Here is a 25,965-nt window from a genome sequence, read left to right as displayed (position 1 = left end):
CATTTACGCAACCCTAAGACGAACTCATTAACTGCAGGCTCCATTACCCATTCCACTTTGCCGGTCATAAAAAAAGTTTTAAAATCATGTTTATGGGAGGGAAGCATAAAAACAAATCAGGAGATTTAAATAAAAACCCTAAAATTAAAAACAAAAAACATCCCCCCCCCAACTTTACAGATTCCATCTATAGAGGAATAACTTCCTCAATGCAGAAGGACTATCTAGCTGGACTTTTACTATACTCATAATTAGATACACACAAAAAAGCAGATGCCAACATGATAATGCAGTGCATGTCCTGTATTAAATAGCCAAACCAAGGCACACTGCCTGAAAAAGACACACCCCCCAACCCACCTCAGGAGCTCCTGGCTTGGTTTTTAAACCATAAAATAATCAGTCTAATTAAGGGAGATAATTCCCCTCCACACACACACACTCTGATCTTCCCTCCACTCAGCTCAAGAGAACACTGTGCATTGGTAGCCTTCCTCGCATACCCCCAGCTCGGATACTGGAAGCTCCTACTCAGCATCTCACATCCCTCCCTCATTAATTTCAATTAAGTTAGATTCTTAAGAAAAGAAAATAGGGCGGGGAGAGGGGAGAGAGAAACAGCACTTACCCTTTGGGGACTCGCTTCGGGTTTTCTTGCTTTCTAAAGGACACTCACTGCTGCTGTTGGGAGAACATACTCTTCTCCTGCCTAAAATTTCATCTAGAAGAGAGAGAGAGGGAGAGAGAGAGGGAGAGAGAGAGAGAGGGACACAGAAATGAGAGACCTGAGTATCAGATAACGCTCCACTTCTTTCCCTTTCACAGAATCAACCAGAGACTTATTTCGCATTTTGCTGCCCAAACACGGGGGGGAGGGGGGGGAGAAAGAAAAAAAAATCATCATCTTGAAAGCCCAGATCTGCTTTCCTAATCATGCAGTCCAAAGGGATGTAATGACTGTTCAAACAGTGATCAATGCAATGATTTTAAGCTGTAAATTCTGAATCTAGTTTATTTCCTTACTGAGTTTCATCATTTGTTCGGCTGCCTTTTGTCCCTCTTGTGTTTCCACTCCTTTCATGCCCTGATGCAAAGCAACTGGGGGGAGGAAAAAGGGGATGGGAGAGGAAGAAAAACAATTCCCTCTGAATCTTCCTACCACAGTATCTCTCTCTCTCTCTCCTCCTAAAAACCTCAAGGTCCTTAGCAATCTTCTCCCTCTAGACCGCACGGAAACGCTCGAGCCTTTTGCATTAGTGCAGCCCTGCGAGCCAACGCAAAATATCTAATATACAATTACAGCGTCCCCTGAACAGATTTAAAATCAATATCCTCCCATAATAATGCTGGGGAAACTGAAAGCATGAAGTTGCATACGGACAGGAAGGAAGAGACAGTTTGTCACTGTGAGCATCAAATTCTCATTTCTCAAGGGCTTGTTAAAGATGCAGCATCTCAAAAAACCTTGAAAACAAGTACCATATTTGAGAGAGTATATGTTGCGCCTGTCTATGAGTCAACATGAGCAAAGCACAGCTGCTTTGCATGCAACATTTCTTATGGTTAAGAAATGTTACAATTCAAATCACCACTGTTTAACACAACAAAACATTATTTCCCTTCCACATGGCATCTCTATCCAAACCAGGGTCCTTAGCACTAATAGTCACTCTGCATTAATTCAAGTTCAGCTAGCTAAATCTAGTTGACTGAGCTGGCATTCTGTTTATTGGGAGACACAGTGTAAGAAGTTGTCACTGACAGCGTCCAAGTGGTGCAGAGAACAAACAGTTAACAGGTGGAGGGCAGAACCTGCTAGGAAATGCCTTTACCCAATTTGGGATGTTAGAACTCTGCAAAGTTACAAGGTGGCATTTCAAGGTTTTAAAGAGCACAAGCTGCCTCTGATCTTATCTCACCGTGACCCTGTCACCCACACTGTTACCAGCACCAGCACTTGGAAGCATTGCAAAGGTCTGCAGTCATCCATAACTGAAAAACAAAGTCAATACAATGAAATGGTGGCAATCTGAAGAAAGGATGGACTCAAAGAGAGTGACAGACATTAAATCTTCAAGGCACTCCAAATTCAAGCCTTAACTCAGCCTTCCGTGGGGGACTGTCATGTGCATTTTACAGAAGTGGGAACAAAAGCCTGCCACACACACTGTCCACTAGCAGAGCCAATTTTGAAGGAACTAAGCAGTACCTGGCCCGGCATCCTGTACTCAGGTCACAAGACAATGCCTCTCTCTCCTTCCCACTTCCCAACTATCTGGAACTCCTAATTCTGGGTGTTGATTTTCTGGTCATTATACTCTTGTGCGTGCTGCAGACCTTTGGAGCTGGAGGCCAAGAGCCTCTCACCTTCTCTCATCCAGCATTTGCAGTTTCAAAACAACAAAGTCCCAATACTCAGCTCACCATTCCCAGGAGGGAAGAATCACATTAAGGCCTGATTTCATGCATTTGGGGTGGAGATGGTGCTTATGATTCAAATGCGGAATTGGCGACATGCTTACAGGTGCGGGTGGGTTAGGGCAGTGGCTCTAAGCAGCTGTAGTAAGTGTCCATGACTTCACAGCTCTGCCAAAGCACCTCAGTCACGATCTAGAGTCCCTCCTCTGCCCTGCTACTTGAACTGCACAGACGCACAGCTCTGTCAGCTTGCATTTGTTCTGACCTGCCTCACGTCACTCCTGGCTGGCAGCACCCCCGGTACCTGCAAAACACTGTACAAACATCCACAAGTGACTGGCTCTGTGCCCTGGTCTCAGAGAGTGCTCCACCACCTAAATTCCTAAGCACCATGTGCACAAATGCAGTGGTGGGTCAAACACACTCACACATACATTAGGGTCATGCTCTAAATAGAGCTCAGTATTTTCCATCTGTAACCAAATCAGGATTTGAACCCAGCTCTCCAGACATGCTATGTTAGCATATTAACGCCAGTGAGACCTGCAGCCCCTGTCCCAGTATCTCACATCCACATATAGTCCTGAGGCTCCAAAAACCTCTAAATAATGTTATTTTGTTGTTAAATCAGCATGTTCCATTTTAAAACCTAAAGAATGAAAAAAAGCTAGGGGGGAAAGAAAAGATGACAAGACTCTTAATACACTTTCAGCGTGGGAGTTCTTTCCATTATATTAAATCTCTTCTCTGCTAAACCATGAGCCAACTTTGCATTTAGTATTTTGGTTTTTTGGGGTTTTTTTTATTTAAAACATGTTTTACTGCATCACATTAGACAATGAGAATGAAAGACAAAATTGTGGTTAAGGCACGTGCCAGTAAGAGTCCTCTAGGTTCTATTCCCAACTCTGCCACAGACTATTTAACCATGAGCAAGTCACTTGACCTCTCTGGGTCTCATTATTACTTACATATTTGCATTACAGCAATGCCTAGAAGCCTTAGCTGACACCAGGATCTCACTGTGCTTAGCCTTGTACATGCACGTAACAAAAGAGCTCCTGCTCCAAAGAGCTTGCAGTCTAAGCTCTCACAATAGGGATGAGAAAGGAATTATTATTGCCAGAGAACAGAGATGTACAGAGGCACAGAGTGACGTGCCCACAATTACACAGGGAGTCAGCAGCAGAGCTAGAAATTTAATGCAGGTCTCCGAAATCCCAGGCCACTGGCAATAACTTTACCACAAGACCATCCTTGCTCTTAGCTTCCTTATTTGTAAAATGGGATATAGGCCCACCTCACAGAGATAGCTGAATGGTTTCATTCATTACTATTTGTCAAGCCCATTGAGACCCTTGGGTAGAAGGTGCAAAGATTCACATTATAGTACAGGAGAACTGGTCCTCTCCCCTCTATATCTATAGCCTGGACACACCAGTCCCATCTGGGGAATATGTGCCCGGTTCCAGCACCTGCCATGCATTCCAATACACCACCATTCCACAGGGGTGGCCTATCGAAATCCGCTTTTTGGATACACGCTAGAGGAAAGGATAAAAAAAAAAACAGACCCTGAATTCCAACTTTGAACAAGTTTCCCCCTGGCTTGATGGCAACAGCAGCAGAGTGAGAACAGAGCCCAGGAGTGTTGGCACACCGGGGGTCACAGCGAGAGGGGAGACACAACCAAGTGTCAGGGAGTTACAACCACCTTGTCCTTCCCATGTTGCTGAATGATGGAGGCCCTGAGTGGGTCCCCATATGGAAAAGATTGAGGACCACATAACAATGGAGTAGTATCCTCTCTTGTTAAAGGTGCTCACTTACTTCCAATGGCAGGCATAGGCTGAGTCTATGCATCCCATCAATTGCACCTACACAGCTCGGGAACCCCAGCCATTCAAACCCCGCAATTATTTCATGGATATTTCCAATTTTTCCAACACAGAGGGTCAGCACCACCCGCACTACTTCCCTTGCAAACCTCCATGACCACTGCACCAATCACAGATTTAACTAGCCTGAACTGATTGTCGACAGATCTGTAACAATCCAAGCTTGCCAGCTTCTGCAGGGTGATAGCAACACACTTCTGGACTGCCATGGCCTCTTTTCTCTGAGAGATCTGTGTCACAACCAGGTCAGCGGGCCTAGCAGCTGGAGAAGGAGCTAGAGTCAGGAACCAGGAGTCAAGCTGAGGGTCAGGGAGCAAGCAGGGCTGGAGCAGAGTAGGATCAAGGCTCGGAGCAAGGCTGGCACAGGCGTGATCGCAGCTGTAGGCATAAAGGGTTGAGCAGCCCAACCTGCTGCTGAGCTTAAAAGCAGGCCTGCTGGCTGCCTTGCGCCCAGCAGGTCCCTGCTGCAATCCAGCTGAGCTCACTAATCTGCCTGCAAGCTGGGCTGGCTAGCCCTCTGGCTCAGCTGCAGGAGCTCTTTCCTACCAACCTGGCCACTCCGGGACCCTGGCAAGCTCAAGTGCCATGGCGGTTTTCCTCCTGAGAAAGTTCTGGGCCCATTGCTGGCCCTCCTGCGCTCCCACCATGTAGCTGCACCACTCGGAGCTTGTGGTCCTGGGCCAGAGGCAGTGATCTGCATGGGGGCTGGAGCTGGACGAAAAACAGCATCAGCTCCATCCACACCTCCATCTCCACATGGTCCCATTCTGCTGTTGTAGGGCTTCTGCTTGTAACTGCAAGCTGCCGCCTTCATCTTCTCCAGGCCAAAACTCGCCTCTGAAACACCTGGCACCGTCTCTTGGCAGCAGATTTTGCAGGGGCATGCCAAAGAAACACTGACTCCACAGAAAGCAGCCACTGCTGGCCCTGGTTGCTAGAGTGAGCAGGATCATGTAAGAGCCCACCCCCGCACCGCCTTGGGGTCTGCCAGGAAACGAATTTCCCAGGCCTAGACCACTTCCTCCCACAATGGGCAGAAAAGTTGCCCCACAGCACCCTGTGAACGTGAGCCCAGAGCAACGCAGCGGGCTGTGGCACTGCGGATCACAGGATACTTGTCCTCATTACTGTTACTGCTTCTCACGGCCAGACACGATGCAGACGCGGGACAGCTGCATGCTGATTATCAACAACGGGGCCATGCTGGAGCAGGTTAGGCACTCATGCATTGGCTCACCCAGGATGACTGAACCCCTGGCAAGCCCACAAGGACAGCCTGAGATTGCTGCCAGATAAAGAGAGGGAACTGGGGCTGCTCTGGGGAGCAGAGAATACCTCCAGTAGCCTTTTAACAGCAAGAGCTATGAAGAGGGATCCCTGAACTAACATCGAGGTTAAGCCGAGGAAGTCCATGCCAGTCAGTGCCACCACCTCCCGCAGCTCTCTGCTGTGATTTTCCCAGGGGAGCCACCTCATCCCACAGTACAGGGCAGAACGGCTGGGCTCGCACTCAGTGGAAGGGGGCAGATAATCACTGTAACAATCACTCAGCAGGTTCACACATCAGGTGTGTCACACACGGGGTGAAAACTTTTCCCATGCACAGACAGAAGGGAGGCCAAGGGGCCACATTTGGTTCTTCTGCAGAGCAGAGTGTTACCAATAACGGGGCAGGGCTAGAGTGCCGCTCCTACATTCCTTAGCCAGGGCACTGCTTTGGCTGCAGAAGCACCTGGTGCTGCTAAATGGGACCCAGCCAGGTTAGACGGGTGCAATCAAGGCTCAGCTGGTGAACATTTAACAAGTCAAACCGCCCTTTCCTCTCTCGGTATTATTGGAACAGGGGCAAACGTCTTTCCAGGCTCCTAACTCCCCGCCCTTTCAATTCAAGTCCTGAGTATAACAAACAGTTCCCACTAACCAGCCTGAAAGGTCTCAGAGGCATCTCAGTACTTTCTTTTTTCTTCCTGTGGTTCACGCAGCCTGCGGAAATACCCCCACTCCAGCCCAGCTGCTCAGTCTGTCCCTGCGCAGCGGGTGACAGCTTCGTGGGGATCCTGGAGGCTGCCGCCCTGGCGATGGGCTTCTTGGTCTGCCCTGAAACCAAGACGCAGCACCAGCTTGCTGAGTCCCAGTGGGCCGTGAACTGCTAACAACAAAGGCTGGCGCGCGAGGGGCCGCACAGGGTGGGTCAGCACAGCAGGGTGGAAGCTTGCGGCCGATCAGCTCTGCCCCTCGCCAGCAGGAACCAATGGAACAAAGGGAGAGTGAAGCACAAGGTCATGGGAATTATGGGCCATAATTTAACTGAGAGCAATGGGTGTGGAAAAAAATTATTCAGGGAAGGTGGGGGCAAAGGGGGAAGGAAGGCAGTAGGGCCTCTGGAAGGCAGGATCCCGATGCTGGGGAATATAATGAGCAAACTTTGCCACAAGTTTACTTCTTGCAGAGAGCAGGGGAAGGCCCTGTAGTTCAACACCAAAATAGCAGTAGCACAATGGTGCGGCTTTGGGCAGATCTGGGAACAATTTCTTTGCACCCTTCCGGAAATGGAAGGTTTCGTCCCTCCAACAGGGCAGCTCACTGGTTGAGAGGACTTCACTAGGTAAGGCAGCTGGACTGCAAGCTCTTTGGGGCAGGGACTGTATTTTCATTCTGTGTTTGAACAGTGCCTGGCACAATGGGGGCCTGGGCCCTGGCTAGGGCTCCTAGCCACAACCGCACTATAAATGATAAATAATAATTTGCTAATGTAGTCACAAGTCTCTAGCTAGAGATGAGAGCACAGCAAGTCTCACAGATCTGGGCCTGGATCCAAAAACTCTGGCTCAGGATTGTTCTTAGCATTCACCAGGGTTTCTGCAAATGTTGGAGCCAGGAATCCTCTCCCCAAACAGCAACACTTTGGGTCCCCTGTAACAAAATACTTTTAAAACGGGGATAGGGGACAGGCACAAAGGAAATTCCCCTGGGAGTCACTGCACTGGGATGGAGTATTTGAGAACATGGGGCAGGCTGATGGTTTCTCTTTCCCACTGAATCATTTCCATGATGAGGTGCTGAATATGCAGTACTGTACTAACTAGGCCAGGCTACGGTCTGGATTTGCAAAATCGCAGGGTGCATCTGCACTGCCATCAGAGGTCTGACTGCAGCTCTGGTAGGCAAACCAAAGGTAGCTTTCACCTAGCTAGCGCAGCTGAAAACAGGAGAAAAGATGCAGTGGCATGGACGCTGTATGGGCTGTACAAGCCCATCTGGAATCCTGGCTATGGACTTGCATTACTAATCTGCACCAGGGTCAGTGTTAGTGCACATAGGTGCTGACTCCGTGGGCGCTCCGGGGCTGGAGCAGCCATGGGGACAAAATAATGGGTGCTCAGCACCCACCAGTCACCCACCGATCAGCTGTTCGGTGGCGGAGCGAGGGTGGGGCCTTAGGGGAAGGAGTGGAGCCTCAGGGTGAAGCACTCACAGGAAAAGAAGAAAATCGGTGCTTGGGCTACTGATTCTTCAATGCTAGCGAGATCAAAGCTAGCACGGCTCTGCCTACCCAAACTGCAATCACATTTTTGACTGCAGTGTAGACACACTCTTAATTTATTCATTTTCTTAAAATCCTTTCCCCTTCTCTCCCCATTTGGGCAGGCTTTTCCTGACTCTCACTTGGAAGAGACTGGAGCTCCTGCAGGGAGATCAGCCTCAGAGTCGGGAAGAGAACTGGAATAGCTTGGGGCGCAGAGCCGTTCTTGAAACTCACGAGGTAAGAGCTGATAAATAGCTCTGGAGCAATATTTAGACGCCACCCCCCAAGAAATGGATGGGGCGCTCCTCTAGCACCATCATCCAGAGACCTCAAAGTATTCTACAAACCTCACCCACCCCCAGGAGGTGGGTTTAGTGTCATGAGGTCAGATTGGACACTGACGTAAATGGGGAAGGTTAATGCTCAAGGTTACACAGAAAGTCGGTGGCAGCGATGGCCGTTTCACCCAGGGAATCCTGACCCAAGTCCCATGCTATAACCCATCAACGCTCTCCTCCCCAGGTTTGGAAAAGAACCCAGGTCTCTCCCGAGTCCCAGCTCTCTGCTGTAACCAGCAGGCACTCTGCCTCTCGCACAGCTGTCAGCACTGGCCAGTCAGTCACCAGCTGTCTGCGTCCATTTGCTTTGCATGAGCAGCAGCGAAGTGCCTCAAAGCTCAGCCCAAATATTGAGATTCCCAAGGAATGTGACAGAGGGAGGTGCAGGTCAGCCTCCAATCTGCCTGTAACAGGGCAGTTTATGAGCCAACATGCACAAACGCCCCCTTGTCTCCCACCTCCCTGTGCAATTCATTTCTACAGAGCACACCGAGCCATAAAAAGGTGGTAAATATTCATAGTATGAAAAACACTCATAGAGAGGATACGCTGAGCTTGAGAGAGACAATCAGACTCATTTTATACGCTGCCCAGAGAGTCTTGGTTAGCAATTGTGTGAGCCCCACCCCCCGAGGGAAGAAATTAGGAGGATATGCTGGGAGGTCTAGTGGTTAGGGCAGAGGAACTGGGAGGCTGGAGTCCAGGCTTCTATCCCCAGCTTGGGGAAAGAGTGTATTATTTGAGAGGCATTACAAATCAGGACTCCTGGGTTCTATCCCCAGCTCTGGAAAGGAGTGCGGTCTAGTGGTCAGGGCAGTCAGCCTGAAAGTTAGGACTCCTGAGTTCAATTCCCATCTCTGCTAGCAACCCACTTTCTCTCTGTGCTGTTCTGAAGCCCTTTGTACCTCAGTTTACCTGTCTGTAAAATGGGTACTCTAACCCCGTACCTGCCTCACAAAGACAGTTTGAGCTGTAATCAGTGCCAGCAGAGGACTCCGAGGTCATGGGATGAAAGACGCTCTTGGCAGCGAAGTGCTATCCCACGGAGCACCATGGTCCCAGAGACCTCAATCCCGCTTCCCCCTCCTTAGGCTGAGCATGCTCACTGCGAGCTTGCCCACATGTCTGCGTCTGTCCTTCAGAGAGCTGCTCCCATTCTGATTTCTCAGACCCATCCCACTCTGTGATAAAAACCTGCCACAATTGCTCCTTCGCCCCGAGACGCACCCCCAAAGCTTCCCCTTCTCCGAGTTCGGAGCGAGCTCACCATGGCATCGGAGTGCTTACTCGTGCTGGTCGGCAGCATCACAAGCATGGCTTGGAGCCATCTTGCCCTGGAAGCCAGGCCCTCCTAGAGCAAGCGAGCATGAGGGGGGCACAGCGCAGCCTTGGCTCGTGGCCTCTCTTGACAGAGACGAAGCATCTCGTGTGTGTGGCCCATGCCAGTGTGCTGCTACTCCCTTAAACACCCTGCACAGCTGCTGCGTCTGTGCAGGTTCCTCTCTGCACAGACCTCGTTGCGCCACTCTCAAAGGTGAATGCTAAAGACAGTGACTCCAGACAGAGCTGCTGGTGGTGGTGCCATACCCTTCGCACCATTTAAACGTCCGATTGCACTCATTCAGCCCCTGAAAAAAACAGCGCTCTTCCAGCCCGTGACAGCTTTGACAGCCAGACTCCTTAATTCCTTTTTCTTATTCCCTTAATCTGTCATCTTTATCAGGCTGGGGAAGTGCCAGGCAGCATGCAAGAGACCCGGCCCCGATCAATCTCCACATTACAGCTGACAGAATGGTGCTAATAACTTATTGATCTCATGTTTGCCAAGCCCCACTGGGGCTGAAAGGCTGCCATTGATTGGCTTGAGAGAAAGAGCCCCTCGGCTGAGAGCAGAGCAGAAAGCCTTCAAATTGTCTTCTTCCCGAGGCACTCACTGGGAGACTGAGGGAGGGCAGAGGGAGGAAGAAAGAAGGGGAGAAAGGAGGACAGAAACGGAGAAAAGTGTGTGTGAGAGGAAGAAAGAAGGGACAAGATGAATAAGGCTTAAATAAGGGAAGAGAGGAAGGAAAGTGTGTTTGGGAGAGAAGAATAAAGGAAGGCAAGGGAGAGAAAGGGGGAATGGAAGGAGAGAGGAGGAAAGAGAATGGGAGAGGAAAGGAGACATGTAAATGGAGGGAAATGAAATAAGGAACAAAGGACAATCTGGAGCTGACAACTTTTAACAGACAGACAGATTTAGGGTGACCAGATAGCAAGTGTGAAAAATTGGGACAGGGTATGGTAATAGGCGCCTATATAACACAACGCCCCAAATATCGGGACTGTCCCTATAAAATCAGGGACATCTGCTCACCCTAGACAGACTCCCCTCTTTTTACTGACAGCAAAGGGTTAACTTAAAGCTCCCTCCCCGCCATCCCCCCACTCCCAATCCTGCTGCTCCGGAGTAAATTTATGTTTGAATGCTGCAAAAGAGCGCAGCAGCGACAAGTTCCCCTGGCAGTGGTCAATACCACGCTCCGGCGTCTGAGGAGAGGGCATGCGGGGGGGGGATTCATTGATGAGCCAGCTCCCCACAGCCACACGCTCACAACTGACACCTCCCCGCCGGTTCGATCGGTACCGCAGGCTAGAAGTTTGCTTCTGCCACAGAATGTTATTGATGCCCAAGTAATCACTGAAAGGCATCAGACACTTTGGGGGGTGGTGGTGTCTTTGCTCTGTTCCACTGAGGCTGGGGATGTCTCACTTGTGAACCAGGGAGCTCTTGCAGCCTGGGACTACCTGTACGGGCAAAGAGACACCCAGAAAATGTGGAATGCCAACAATAACGGCTACAACGAAAGCTCCTCTGAAACCACCACACATCACTTCCCGCTGATTCCAGCTCAGCCCAAGGCCAGATAGTGGGGCTGAGTGCTGATGCACTAACTGACCTGAAGAGGGCATCAGTGAGAGGACCCTTTAGCTCCTGGAAAGGCAGCTGGTTCTCAGCATCGCCTGGAATGGTTTTTGCCAGTTTGAGGGATCTCACAACTATTGTTAAGTCCACACCCCAGCAGGGCTTCTTCAGCCAAGCTGACCTGAATGGCAAGGGCAGTTTTAAAAAAAAAAACCTCTTTCTTGGCCTCCCCAGGGTCAGCTCTTTAATGTCACTCCTCTCAAAAAAAAAAAAAAAAAAAAAAAAAAAACCACCACCCACCCAGGCCTGTCTCCAGAAAGGAGGACTTCCCCCCAGCTTCCACAAGCTGCTGAGCCATACTGTGACTGCATGAAAGAAACCAAGGATCAGACAGGTAGCCCAACGCCTTCTGCAAGGGCAGCTAATCACAATGTAAGCTCGTCATTGACATACTGTGAAAAAAAAATTAAAGAGCTACAAGCAAACCTACGCACTAGTGCAAGAGATACCGTTACTTCCAGGTATGGTGCGATTGACTTCACGGCAGCCACTTCTGATAACATACATAAGCTTAGGCATGCACATTTATATACACATGTAGTTACACACAAACATACACATACTATATATGCGCGCACACACACACACACTTATTCGCTCGCCCCCACACAAATATACATATTACACGAGCACACACTTTTGGGAGGATAAAATCTCTGAGCTGAAATCTATCGACTCTCGGTGAGGCTGGGAGCAGCAATTCATTTCCCACTCCCCGGCAGCAAGCAAGAGTGGACAAGTCAGGTGCCACATTACACTCCATATTGGATTTCTATATATAACATCAGTGAGATGTCACAGCTCCAATGATTTGTTTTTGGCTCTTTACTAGCTGCCTGTAAAACACCTGGGGAAAGAGTTTTGTTTTGGTATTTGGGTGATGGGAGGGTTAGTTTTTGGAAGCGGGATAATCTCGCTCTTTCTGGATCTTTAAGGAGAGGATGAGAGTCCGTGTTGTTTATTTCAGTGGCTCTCAACCTTTCCAGACAACGGTACCCCTTTCAGGAGTCTGATTTGTCTTGCATACCCCCAAGTTTTTCCTCACTTAAAAACTACTTGCTTATAAAATCAGACATAAAAATACAAAAGCATCACAGCAAATTCTTACCAAAAATTGTTTACTTTATCATTTTTACCTTATAATTATAAAATAAATCAATTGGAATATACATATTATACTTACATCTCACTGTATATATAGTATGTAGAGCAGTATAAACAAGTCATTGTCTGTATGAAATTTTAGTTTGTACTGACTTCCCTAGTGCTTTTTAGGCAGCCTATTGTAAAACTAGGCAAATGTCTAGATGAGTTCATGTACCCCCTAGAAGACCTCTGTATACCCTCAGGGGTACGCGTACCACCCTGGTTGAGAACCACTGGTTTATTTCACTTCCCAAAATACAAGTCATGTTGGGAGTGGAATTAAGTGGATTTCTTCCCTGTAAGGCTGCCTCCTCCTACAAAAGTAAGATTCATTGCCCTAGCTACATCCACTCCATCCTGCTAGATCCAGGCATAGAACAGGCCAGGGCTGGGTGAGCCTTCCTGTTTCTCCTCACTCAGCCGTTGCTACAGAGCAGTGCTTCTCAACCTATTTACCATTGTGGGCCACATATGGAGTTCTCTGTGTGTTGTGCGCACCACATCCACACAATATATATACTACCAGTATAGCCTTGAGGATGTCACATGGGCTGCAGCTGTGTGCTAATTGGGCTGCCAGCATCCTCTAGTCTACAGCCTGTTCTGCGCAGCCCCACATGCTAAGAGCAAGGTGGGTTTATCATGAAAACGTTACTAATGTCCACAATGGACTCAGAAGAGCTACCTCCCCAAAATCAGGCCCTGACCTCTGCTCTCTGCAGGGATCTATTGAGCCACCTGGAAAGGAGCACTGAACTTGCTGGGAACCCGCAGGCAGCCACAGAAAATGAAACAAACCCCTTTGTGTCAGCATACAAGGGACGTGGGCCTGCTCTAAGGCCTGCTGAAGTCAACAGGAAGACTCATCACTTTTCTTTTTTTTTTTTAAACAGATGAAGATAATGAGATAGAAAAAGGTTAAGTGACTTGCCCAAGGCCACATAGCAAATGACTGGCAGAACCAGTTTTCAAACCCAAGTTTCCTGATTGCCAATCCAATGCCCTGTGCCCTGGCCCACGCTGCCATGAGTTCCAGTGCAGGGAAGCGAACTGCACTTCCACCACATGCTTGCACGTCGCTTATTCACCTCCCAAGACCTGGGTTCAGATGCAAAGCAGGACACAACCACCAGCAGAGGCTGGTCGTCTCCAGCTCCCAAAATGCTTCAGCAGAAACAGAACACAAGAGGAGCATAAAGAGGGGAGGAATCTGCAATTCCAGCCCCAGATCAGAAGCTGGAGACCAGGTGTTGACTAAGATCAGTCCCCCATGCCCCAGCGTAGGTAAACAGCTACCCTTCATGATAACATGTGTACACTAAGGTGGCTGGGCTTCCCACCCTCATCTGCCCATTTGGAGCTGATTTTCTGCTCAATTTAAGGCAGCAATTCAATAAAGCCTTTTTTATTTTTCTTTTCTTTCTTTCTTTTTTTTTTTTTGAAAGTGAAAACATGCCTGTGTCCTGGCTCGTTATCCCAAGCTCAGAAAACAGCGCATTCATTGCAGATCTGTCTCTAATCATTAGCTACAACATCCTTGGCCCGAGTTAACTCTTGCCTGACTAGATGCAAAGCCCACTGAAGTCAATGGGGATCATGCCACTGAGAGTTCTGGATCAGGCCCGTGGAGAGCAATATAAGGGATTTAACTAACTACTCTCACACACACATTCTTGGATGAAAATCAATGTAAGGGATCTAACACACACATATACACCCCTTCCTGGAAAACTCCAACAATTTTTAACACAAGTCTATTCAATGTTCACTTCTGATTACGCTATATTTCATAGCATAGCCCAGAGCACCAGACTTGGAGAACTGTTTCCTGGCTTTGCAACCCAACCCCTGTCTGACCTTGAATAAGACACTTCCCCTCTCTGTGCCCCAGGTTTCCCCATCAGTAAAATGGGTAATAACAATACCCCCTTCATAAAGTGCTATCTAAGAGCTAGGTATTGTCATCGTCATCTATGGACGAACGGTACCGCGTAAGTGCTAAGTATTCTTCTTCTGTGAAATCTTTTCAAGGAGAAATCACCACAAAAAATAAAATAAAACATTAATTGTGCAAAGGTTATAAAATGTGCCTTACAAACTGGAGGAAAAACATAACATTCACAGACTGTGGCCAGAGACCAAGAAAGAATAAGCCCTATAGAAATTTGGGAAACTGCCTTTTGCCCCACTTGTCTAGACATTCTGCATTTGGTTTCAACTGAGTTATACAGGATTCACCTTGTGGGTAAATGGCCTGGGATACTGGGATAAGGATAAAGTACTGTTCCTGTTAGGCCAGGACCTCCAATATGAGTCTCTGCCCACACAGACCAGCCATCTCCAAAGACAGCAGTCTCTGTGGGCATTCATGGTAGGGAGACAGCTGGCTTTCAAGACCCACAAAATCTGCAACCCAGAAGGGCCCTGGAATCACTGGGGAGAGGGGCCTCCAATCCATGGGATGATCCCAACTATAACATGGGGCTGTGTGGGTCTCCTGCTGCCTGGATAACCTGACTGGAGTCCTGCTAACCATGCTGTGTCTTAAAAGGACCATGGCATGGTGCTCTGCACGGGGCTGCTTGGGGGGCAATAGGCAGCCATCAAGCCAGCTTCCTCCCGTCAGGCGAGAACAAAGAAGGTAGAGGGAGGACAGCCTCCACCCTCCTTTAGCACCCATTGGCCTGATCCTGCAAACCCATCTCATGCAAGTATTCCTGCTGCAGCCGCCAATGGGACTACTCGCCTGAATCACAGCCCCAGAATCAGGCACCATGTCGGGAAGCGACTAGGGAAAGGGGGGATGGGACAGGAGGAAGAAAACAAGGGGCCCTGTCGGGGAGAGGAGAGATTGCAAGGTTAGAGATGGCACCTTTCACTCCCCAAGAGGATGGGTGGCCCCCCCAAATCCTGAAGCCAGCCTGGAAGGGAGAAGCTCCACCACCTGTCTGTCAGTCACTGGATCTGCAAAGCCCTCACCCCCGCCCCGCCTCCCGCATGCCCTGGCAGGTTGCATGAGCCAAACTGGATAGAGGGGATTGGACTTGTTTACAGACACACAGCGAGCTGCTTAAAGGGGCTCTAAGTCTGTGTTTGATGTGCAAACCGTCAGCTTTTCTGCCGTGCCTTTGTCAGGCTCTGCTCATCCTTCTGCGTCTCCCTCTCTCTCAATTAAGATTAAAAGTGCTTTGTGCCATCATCCTCTCTCACGGCAAAGCCCTCTCTCGTGCCACTGCCGCACCTCGTCTGCTGCCTCATCTTTATCTGATCCAGTTGGGAACGACTTCTATATTCTCATTGGGTTCACTGGCTGCCCTCCGCCCTGGTCCTTTCTCGCTCTACCTTTTCATACGCTGCTAAGCCTCTTACCCAACCTCCGCAGTGCAGGCGGCCTCCGTGCATTTCCAAGGTGGACAAGCCCCAATATTTTTCCATTCGCCATGTTACAGTCCAGCTGCAACACCCCGAATGCCGGTTTGAGGAGGGGACTGGACGGTTTTCAGGGAACACAGCAGAATCAAGGTCGGGAGGCAGTGGGCTTTGAAAAGAGGGAAATTGTGCGGGAGGAAGGAATACACTGACTCCTGCTACGTACACGGGACTGGTACAGCCAGGCATCAACTGCGGGTATTTTCACAATAGTGCTTACCCTACACTGTACAGTTAACCCAGGTGATTGGCACCCGGGTTAGCCAAGCCTAAGTGGGAGCATCCCCAATACAAAGCCTTAGCTGCATCACTATGTCCTTACTGTTCCTGCACTTGCTCGCCTGTGTCTGGGGAGATAGCGCATGGTTCTTTGTGCTGAGATGCTCTAGGATTCTTTCCCAGTCAACTGCGGGAAAACTTATCTGTCCCTTGTGGGGGGAGAAGAGGGCTTGTGGGAAGGCATTGGAGGACTCTGAGCAGTCAAGTAATTTAATCTTGAGTCCTCACTGCAAAGTGGGCAGGTTCCAACCCAAACTAAAGCAGAGCTCAGTTCTAACCTACCCTGCCTGCCAGGTAAGCTAAGCCAGGCTGAAAGCACTGGGCCAGAAGTTTTTCTGTATAGATGGCAGAGAGGGCTAAGGCTAGAACCTGGATAAAAGCCACCACTGACTGTGCAGCATAGACCCACCCTAGATTTCATATGGCATCTGAACATTGTTTTAATCAGTGAAGAACAGCACAATCAGCGGAGATTTAAATGCCCCTGCGTATGCCGAGTTCACCGCTGCCAGAATCAACGATTCCTTTGTTCTAGTTCAGAAATCACCAATATCAGTGCTGAGCAGGTGTGCGCGGCGCCCAACACGATGAACTTGGGTGCTGTACAGAGGGGAAGAAAGAAATCTCTTACCATTCGAGAGCCTATTTCAAAGTCAAACTCATTTAGGGCCTGATTCTGCCAGCCTCACGCTGCCCAGCCAACTAGTTCCAAGGGGACTGCTCGCTGAGTCAGGGGCTGTGCAATGCAGAGGAGAATGAGGGAATCTGGCCCTGAATTATTATTATTTTCCTTAAATAAAAGTCCCCGGGCCATGACTGCTCTCTACCCCACTGTAAATCCAGAGTGACTCCACTGAGCTCAGTAAAGCTGCTCCATATGCACAATGGTTACCAAGAGCGGAACTGGGGCCACTGACTCTGTGATAGGGAACTTGGGAACCATTTCTGAAGAACCTGGGGTCAAACTTCTGGTCTCGGTTACTCTGCTGGCCTGCGAGTTACTCTAGATTTACCTCATCACAACACAGAGCACAGTCTAGGGCCTGGAGTTTAAATTTGGGCTTGACAACAGCTACTTCCCTCCTCCTCGGAACATTCACTAACCACATGTCTGGATTGCTGGCCTCAGCCTCTTTCTTCAAAGGGCCTCTGAATGGGAAGCCCTGTGTTCCAGCTGCTGACCAGGGGAACAGACACAGGTGCTGAAATGTCTGTTCTTCCTACTGCGGGGACTGGGGGACAGGCTAGGGGCTAATGGAGGCTTTAGCCATCTAACTCCCATTCGGTGTGTGAGCATAACTCCCTGTACAGCTAACAGAACATACATACATTGCGGGAAGGATATACCTATTGTGGGGCTTGGGGATTTTAGCCAACACTTCATTTCTGGGTCACTTCTCTCCATGTTAAACCAGGCCAGGAAAGGAGGAAAAAAAGGAGACTAGCAAGAAAGGGGAGGGAGGTGGAGGAAACCCTGAGCTGGAGCTGGGATGCATTCCATGAACCAGTGAATGACCAGGAAGTATGAATGTGGCAGCTCCTCCCTGGACCAGGGCACCAGGCTGGCTCCTGCAGAAATCCAAGCGTAGCACTGATAATAATTATCATAAATCTTTGGTGTTGGACAGCGGACCCAGGACACACAGGGTTGCTCCACGATTCAGAGATCTCTGAATTATCTGAAGGTCCCCAGTGGGGCCAGAGCAGCGAGATGCAGCTAACATGCATCACACACATAAGAATATCTCAATCATTACCGCTGCCAATGGTGGCTCCGAAACCAATCGATAGGGCAATTAGATTTTATCAGAACACGCCTTTCGGCCTCCTATTTTGTTGTCTTTGCAAAAGCCTTGGGTAGATCTGCCTTTTCGGGGCCCTTCATGTCTTGCTGAGAAATGATGGCTGGACCAGAGAATTGTTTTTTACAGGTGGGGTTTGTTCTGCCTTGTTTTATGTTTTCAAGGTTCAAGAAAAGGGGAAAGAATCAGACAGAATTAAGCTGGGAGCGATTCGCAACCAGACCTCCTATTATTAGTAATATTATTTATTATTTGCACTACTGTGTACCTAGGAGTCGTAGCCATAGAGCAAGTGTTATACAAACCTCCTGTATTCACTACACACATGGAATACTTGCATAGGGAAAACACAACCCCGGATGTAAAATCCCTGCAGTCAGACTGCAACCCCTGCATGTCAGCAGGAGAGAAATAACAAGGACTAGTGGTGAGAGCAAGGGGAACTGGCAGTCAGGAGACCTCCACCACTGATTTGGCCTATAATCCTGGGCAAGTGACTTTGCCCCTCTATGCCACCTTTGTGTGATGCTTTGGAGACCCTCATTTAAAAGGCACTATATATGGTATTGCAGCTTCTGTGGCCAGAATCTACCCTAGGCGGGTTAACAATACCTCCTTTCTCCCACTCTTTCTCAGTCTTTTTAATGCACATTGAAAGCTCTTTGGTGTTGTGACTTCTCTTATGATGTGCATGTACAGCGCATAGCACAACGGGGCCCCGATCTCTGTAGCTACTGTGATACAAACAACAACAACAGTGAGCGCTCAGTATTATTTTCTCTCCTCATTATTAAGCAGATTTAGCACCAGCTAAGCCTCCAGGCTAACCCGGCACTAAGTTTAAAGCACTTCAGGTAGTAAATCAGTTGTGGCATTTCCCCCTTGTAAAAAAAAAAAAAAAAAGTCAACAGTGGCAGGGCCCAGAGTTCTGAGTTTCCATTCCCTTTGCCCCTGCCTGGTCCACATCAGGGAATCCGCTAGCAGGACAGTGGTGTAGCACACACACTAACGAGAGACAGCTGTCAGGCTCTGCTCCCAGTTGGGCAGAGATCATTCCTACAAGGAACCCGCCTCCAAACAACAGGAAGATCAGGTTTAAACTGCCCCTGTGGAGCCGCACACACCCTCCTGTCCCCACCCTCATACTCCCCCCACACTTGTCAACTCCTGTTAGAATCCATCCCATCCTCAAAGGCTCTGTCCCTTGCCCAGCAGCCTCTCATTGTCCCTCCTGTAGAAAAAACAGGCCTATTTCAGCGCCTCTCTCTCAGCTCACACGTTCTGTACAATCTGAGCCAGACTTTGCCACTCGGACACCGCGCTGCACTAACACCAACCCAATCAATCAAGGCCCAGGCCTTTCCCCACCTCTGGGATTCTGGATGCCTCTGGGGGTGGGGTGGGGGTTGGATTCTTTTTTTTTTGTTTCCCTTGTCATCATTCCATGTTGCTGAGAACAGAGCACACTTTGCTCCTCTCCATTGCTATAGATCTCAGAGCATTTCATCAGCCTCAATTAGGTCTGGCAACCTCTCCACAAAGTAAACAGTATTAAGCCTGTTTTCACAAATGAGGTCAGCTGAGGCACCAAGTTACTTGGTCAAGGTCACACACACACAAAGTCAGTGGCAGAAGTGAGCTGTAGCTCACGAAAGCTTATGCTCTAATAAATTTGTTAGTCTCTAAGGTGCCACAAGTACTCCTTTTCTTTTTGCGAAAAAAGAACCCAGGAAGTCCAAAATCCCAGGCTCTGACCACTAGACAGCACTGTCTCCCACACTTAAGAAATGGTCACATAGGTACGTTTCGAGCCAGCCCCTTGGTTCTTGGCTGCAGTAGTGCAGAAGAATACAGCTCAGAGATAGGTCCGTCAGTGCAATTTGCAAAGGAAGGAGGGATTCCAGCCGAAAGGGTGAAGCCTACGAGCTGCCCTCCTAGAGGAGCAGTGCCGGGTTGCTGCTGGGGAGACAGGAGGGATGTCACACATTTTAAATGCTTGTGCCCACCAGCTGGGTAGAATTGCATAGACTCCCAGTCTGCAAAGCATGGACCCTACACCCAAATTTCCCAAAGCTCAGGACCAGGACCCTGTTTCAGCCCATTATCCAGAGATGGGCCAACCTGCTAAATTGAAAACAGGGTCTGAAATTCCCCCCAACATCTCGGGGAGGCATCCCTAGGGTTTTGCTGCCACTAGGGTTTGGGTTTAAACCCCTCTCATTGGGTCTGATCAGGCTGAGAAGAAAGAGCTCCTTCTTGGGCAGGCGCTGGGCTGAAGGGAGCCAATGCCAGTTTTCTTCTTGTCAAGGTCCAGTTTCACACATTAAAATTCCTCCTGCTAAATCTACAGGGAGGATATTTGCCTCTCTCATTAAATACATTGGTTTCCCCATTTCTGAACACACTGGAGCCTGACTTTGCAAACCTGTGCTCACAAAGCACCCGGCCGTGCCTGTAGCAGTCAGCAGGCGTCTGGGCTGGGGAGGAGACGTTTGAAAAGTTTGCGTTGGGCTCTCTCCACGGGGTGAGTTTGTTTCTCTTTCTTTGCTGCACTGGCACCTCACCCAGGCATTAGCAAACCAAGGCCCCAATTCGGCCAAGCACTACAAGCACATGCTTATGTGCTTGGCTGAATTGGGACTGAAGGGCCTGAGGCAGCTCCCACCCACGTCACCGGGAATCCTTCCATTAATTTTAATGGCAGCTGGAGCAAGCCATAATGAAGAAGGAGACCAGCTGCACCTGTTGGTATCGTACATTCGCTATTGTGCATGCACCCCCTCCCCCACCCGCTGCATCCTTCATTTTGTATTGCATCCCGCAATGAAAACCAGATTCTGGATTAAGCTGCATAATCAATGCCAATGATTTACATGCACGCACAAATGCACAGCTTTCAAGCAAAGACCCTAATAACATACACAGACACATCTAAATTCTGGCTTTGGCAGATTGGGGACCAGCAGAATAAAAACAGAAAGACAATAATCTGCCTTTTAGTGACAGGGCCCAAACGAGCAGCCAAAAATTATAGGGTTAAAGAAGACATTAACATCAACACCCTGCTCCCAAGTGTGGTTTAAAAAAAAATACAAGTTAAAAAGCACTGCTCAGAGAGCAAGAGTTCCTGACAAGTAAAGCTTCATTAGCTTGTTGGGACCATAACCTCCTCTAAACCAACCCAAAAAGACTCCCTACTTGGTAGCTTTCAAAAATACACCAGTATGGGCCTGATTCTCCGCTACTTACCACTGGACTCAATGGAGTCACTCCTGATTTACACTGGAGTGAGTGGCCCCTTTTCTGTCTAATGTCCAGATTTCTGATCTCTGCTACACCAGCATCAACCTAGAGCAACTCCGGTGAATAAAGTGACTGAGGATTGACACCAGTGTAAGTGAAATCCGAAACCGGCCTTGGTTCTAGATGCAAATGGTGAGGGCTAACGATCCACCCAAACCCTCAATAGTTCTCCCAGCCGCTAACCATCCTGCGGGAGAAATTCATCGATTGTGCAAGAAACAAACGGAATTGACAGTATCACCAGTGTCCAGTGCCCCACTTGTTGACTGAGGCACATTCAGTGCCATGGCATCCCTACCCATCACTTCCTCCCTGATGCTGACATCCCGAGGGGCGCAGTGCATGGCTCTACTGGAGCATCTCTGGTTCAGCACGACAAGCAAGGGGAAGCCAGGTGAACTTGCGTAAGGCCAGGCAGCAGTACAAAGCCATGCAACTATCCTTGAAAAGAGTTGGCAGGGGCGGAGACAGCATGGGGAGCCTCTGATTAATGCAATTACAAATCAAACAGCGCTCTCTGCGCCAGGCCTTTCTGCATCACTGGCCACTAACCCCGGGGACATTTCACTTCTTTGCTGGAGTGCTGTCCTCTCCTGCATTTTAACACAGACCACTAGATCTGAGAATGAAGCGGAGCTGACTTTAACCTTACTAAAAAAAAAAAAAAAAAAATCCTTCCATGTTCGTCTTTGTCCAGGAATACCGAGAGACTAGCATGCCTTGCTCTGAAATTTAATGAAGCTGACTGGCCAAAGTGGGGGAGGGGAGGGGACAGAAGAGGGAAGTCAGCAAACCCAAACCCAAGCCGCAGCTGGAACTTTCCTCCTCCCAGCGAATGAGGACAAAAGAACCAGGCGCCCTGGCTGCTTACCTGCTGCTCCTAAGCCGACGTCGATGCTGTTTCTCTTGAATTCACAGCGACTCTGGGTCTCTGGCATAACGAGTTGGCGGCTCTGATGCAGGTTGGAGATGATGGTGGAGAGGTCGTTATCACGGCTGCAACAGAGCAGAAAAATGCCAAGTTAAGGATATCCTATTTACCATCCCATAATTGATTTTTGTGTCTGAGAGAGTGTGTGCGTGCGTACGCACGGCTTTTTTGTTTGCCCCAGAGATTTCTGAATTATGAGGAAGATTTTTCCTCCCTCCCCCACTTGAAGTTCCTAGGCAACCTCCTCCATTTTCGGGGAGGGGAAGCCCCTGTAGGTTAAAGCACTTTCCAAGCAGCAGGCTTGCTCCCAGCAAAGAGCTCTGCAAAGGCCAGCCCCCCCGTCTCCCCTTTGCCAGAACACAAGGCCCAAGTACCTAGAAATGTGGCAGAGAAACAGGCATAACTATTCAAGAACTGACAAAAACCTGGAATTCAAATGATTGACAGATGGATGATAGTTAACAGACAGCTACTTGGCTAGCTTTTCAGTTCCTCCACTGTGTGTGAGAGAGACTCTTATTTTCTTGAATAATATTTTTATATGCAGAGAATTACCATAGATTCAGCGACAGTTGTGGCCCAGAGTGAAAGAATACAACCTTGTTTATAAGTCCTATTTTCAGCCCATCATTCTAGCTGATACCAAAGTAACTTCTCCTTCCTTCTTGGATAAGAACACACAGAGTGAGCAATTAAATATTATTTTGCCTGTTATCCTTGCATCAAAGATGCTTCAAAGTGGGCTCGCTTTAGCTCAAATATTTTTAAAATGTTCTCTTTCCCCCCCTATGGAATGCATGAGCAAGAGAGAGCAAGCACAAAGATGTTCACAGTAGCAAATACTAGAGTTAAGATGGCAAAATCACTGTATTACAAAACCTCTGTTTTCATACCTTACATAGAGAGGTAGCAGATATGGATACACATACATACAGACAATATACAACATATGAGAGAGAGAGTTCTATGTACATATGTATTTCTAGAAGCTAACACTGGAAATTCTCCATCAATTTTTGTTTAATGCTATATGTTAAACCACCAATATGTCTAGCACGGAGTGCTTTGTCCTATGCTAAACACTGGAGCTATTTTTCTTCCTCTTGCCAGCCAGAGGACGATAAACCAGATCTCACGGGAAGAAGTTAAGACATTTGAAAAAAAAAAAAAAAAAAGAAAGTCAGAGGGTCCCTTACAGCTGTTACTCACATGACCAGTGCACCCGCTCTGTGTGTCTGCGACACACAGCACATGACCACCGACTCGCTGGCTTGCAGGAGACCGTCCTAACCTGTGACCACCAGGGCAACTCAGAGGGTGCATTATCTGCAGAATTACCTAGCAATCATCTCCCCTTAAATATCCCCCATCAGCACCCCCCTGACCATCAGAGCGAGGAAAAACCACAGAGCTGCTCAAATGCTCCAAAGAGCCCGTCCCCAGTGGAGAAGCGGGGGCTAATCTGTCGTCTAGCTCTCTGCTAATCAGATAAGTTTATGACAGAAAGTCTTTAGACAGAGGTACTTTCAGCAGGCGTCTGGCTCCAGATTTTCACAGGATGCAGCAGACAAAAACAGACTTTGCTTCAGCAGCCACTGTCATCTGCCCCATTACTCCCCCTCCCATCTCGGGGCCAAAATCTCAAAGCCTTTTAGCTTCCACTGCTTTATTTTCCTCCACTAAACCAGTGCAGATTCCCCCTTACGCAAGCAGAAGGCTAATTACTTAAGCAAGTCCGCAGGTGAGTGGGAAGCCCCTTTCCCCCTGTCCCAAGCAGTTTTGAGTCTTATCCTCTGTGAGCTGCCACCTTTAAGACGCATTATGCAAATATTTTGGTGTTTTAAGTCATTTATGAGATTAATTTGAAGTGATTATTGGTTCTTTATAATCATGTATATCAATAACTGGATGCCGGGTACAGAGGACAAATGCAGATAAATGCTGCCATCAACACAATGGGGAGGAGGTGGGATGGGGAGGAGCACAAAGGGAGAAAGGCAGAGAGTAGAAAGAGAGAAATGGGATAATAGCACCTTACATCCTGAAGGAGTCCAGAGCACTGCAATGACATGGCCATATCTACAAAAATATACCTAGGGATCACTTTATCCACCACTGAAATGCAGCTGCCTCTGGGATAGAGCATGTCAACTGTTTTAACAGTGGACAGCAACACTGCATGACTCTAAAGCAGTGGTTTTCAACCTTTTTTCATTTGCAGACTCCTAAAAATTTCTGAATGGAGGTGCGGACCCCTTTGGAAATCTCAGATATAGTCTGCAGACCTCCAGGGATCTGCGGACTACTGGTTGAAAACCACTGGTCTATGGTAACAACGACCTTTTTCAGACCCCTTAAGCCAGTCTGCAGACCCACAGGGGTCTGTGGACCACAGGTTGTAAACCACTGCTCTAAAAGAAAGCAAAGCAGAAAAACTATATTCAGTGTAAATTACAAGGGGAAATCTAGGAGGAATGAAATACTACCCCAGAACTAGCACTATCTTTCAAAATACACAAGGGGATTTTTGATGACCTCAAATACTCAGGACCACAGATTCAAAAAGGTATCTCAGCATCCAGGAAAAAAGAAAGGCACTATGGTAGGGCATCAAAGTACCAACGAAATCACCAGCAGCACTTCAAAGAACAGGTAGGTATGTGCTCCTGAGAGGGTTACCAATGCAAGTATAGTACTGAACAGACCCAACTCAGCCTGTGAAATCTGATGGGATCCTAGTAGAACATATAGCATGGCTGAAATTCCACAGTTTAAGATGAATTGATCCCTATGGGGAAAATAAGGCCAAAAACATGTGGGAAGTTGATGTACCAGAGAAGGGGGCTGGGGCAGCTTTTAATGGGGCGAATTATTCCCAGGCATTCTCTCGTCTTAGACTGTAAACTCTTTGGGATAGGGTGTTTGTACAGCGTTTGGCACAGAGCTCCTAGGTCTACAGTTATATAAACAATTATTGGTGCTTTCCCATGTTTCCATGGACATTTGAGTTGCATTTCGTTTTGGTAAAGACTTGGGAGCTGTTTTAGGAAGGCTTTAAATGCTGCAAGCCAAGTCCCCTGTGGAGCACAACTCCATTGTGTCTAAGGAGGCATCTTCCACTCTTATTCATGAATGGGTCCTTTATTAAAAGATATGGTGGGGGGAGGTTCTGCCCAGCTCCTACCAGGCTTTCTAGGGTCACGCAAAACAAAGAGAAGGCAACAGGATCTTTGTGCATGCAATGGTTAGGAGAAGCTCTGCCATCTCTACCCAATGTGTGACAGAGGCAGCCAGAAAGCCCAGAGCTAATCTGCGGGAGAAAACACTGACTTCAGAAAATACCCTTCTGAACTCCCAAAATGTAGACAGCTTCTCTGAAGTTCAAAAATGACTAATATTTCTTCCATTCCTACTCCCGCTAAAGTCAATGAGATTTGATCCCTTGACTTTAAGAGGAGCAGGGCTGCACCCTTAATATATTAGATTCTATATGATCATTCAATGTGGCATTTACAAATGTTCATGCTATTTGCCTCCACCACTTGACTGGAAGCTCAATCACCCTGTTCACCACTTTATCCACAAAAATATACCTCACACTTTTATACATACCGTGTTCCCTCTTGACTTATATCTACTGTAATGTACCAGCTGTGCTCACGTCTGCATTAGAGCTTATTGCCCTCTACTAGCCGATCCACAGAGAGGATAAGGACCTACCACTGCTGCCTCCTAAGGGACATTTCCTTTAGCTCAGGAGGTAGAGTCCCGGCTTTGGAGGCAACTAATGTCTATGGGTTATGGCCCCAGCTCCGTGTGTGTGCGTGTGTGTGTGTGTGTCATAGCTAGTCTACAATACATGGATTCGTTATACAAGTCCCCTACTTCTGGTCTGCCCTCATAACCTCCGACCTTTCATACAGCCAAGTCAGC

The 25,965-nt window shown here is 48.3% G+C and overlaps 1 protein-coding gene across 13 annotated transcripts in view; it reads right to left on the bottom strand.

The window, feature by feature from the left end:
- SAMD11 (sterile alpha motif domain containing 11) overlaps window positions 1-25,965 on the bottom strand; it is a 182,770-nt gene that overhangs the window by 49,959 nt on the left and 106,846 nt on the right. For 11 of the 13 annotated variants that reach the window (XM_038376597.2, XM_043499750.1, XM_043499753.1 and 8 more), the window contains 2 exons: window positions 21,973-22,097; window positions 629-721 (listed from right to left, as the gene is read on the bottom strand). In XM_038376597.2, coding sequence (XP_038232525.2) covers window positions 629-721; window positions 21,973-22,097 — 218 coding nt within the window. The remainder of the gene's footprint in view (window positions 1-628; window positions 722-21,972; window positions 22,098-25,965) is intronic. The other 2 variants (XM_043499755.1, XM_043499752.1) reach the window with 1 other exon arrangement.

Source organism: Dermochelys coriacea, chromosome 18, assembly GCF_009764565.3.
Source record: "Dermochelys coriacea isolate rDerCor1 chromosome 18, rDerCor1.pri.v4, whole genome shotgun sequence".
NCBI lineage: Eukaryota > Metazoa > Chordata > Testudines > Dermochelyidae > Dermochelys > Dermochelys coriacea.
The sequence above is the reverse complement of the archived record's forward strand: the minus strand, read 5'-3'. Positions and strand labels throughout refer to the sequence as shown.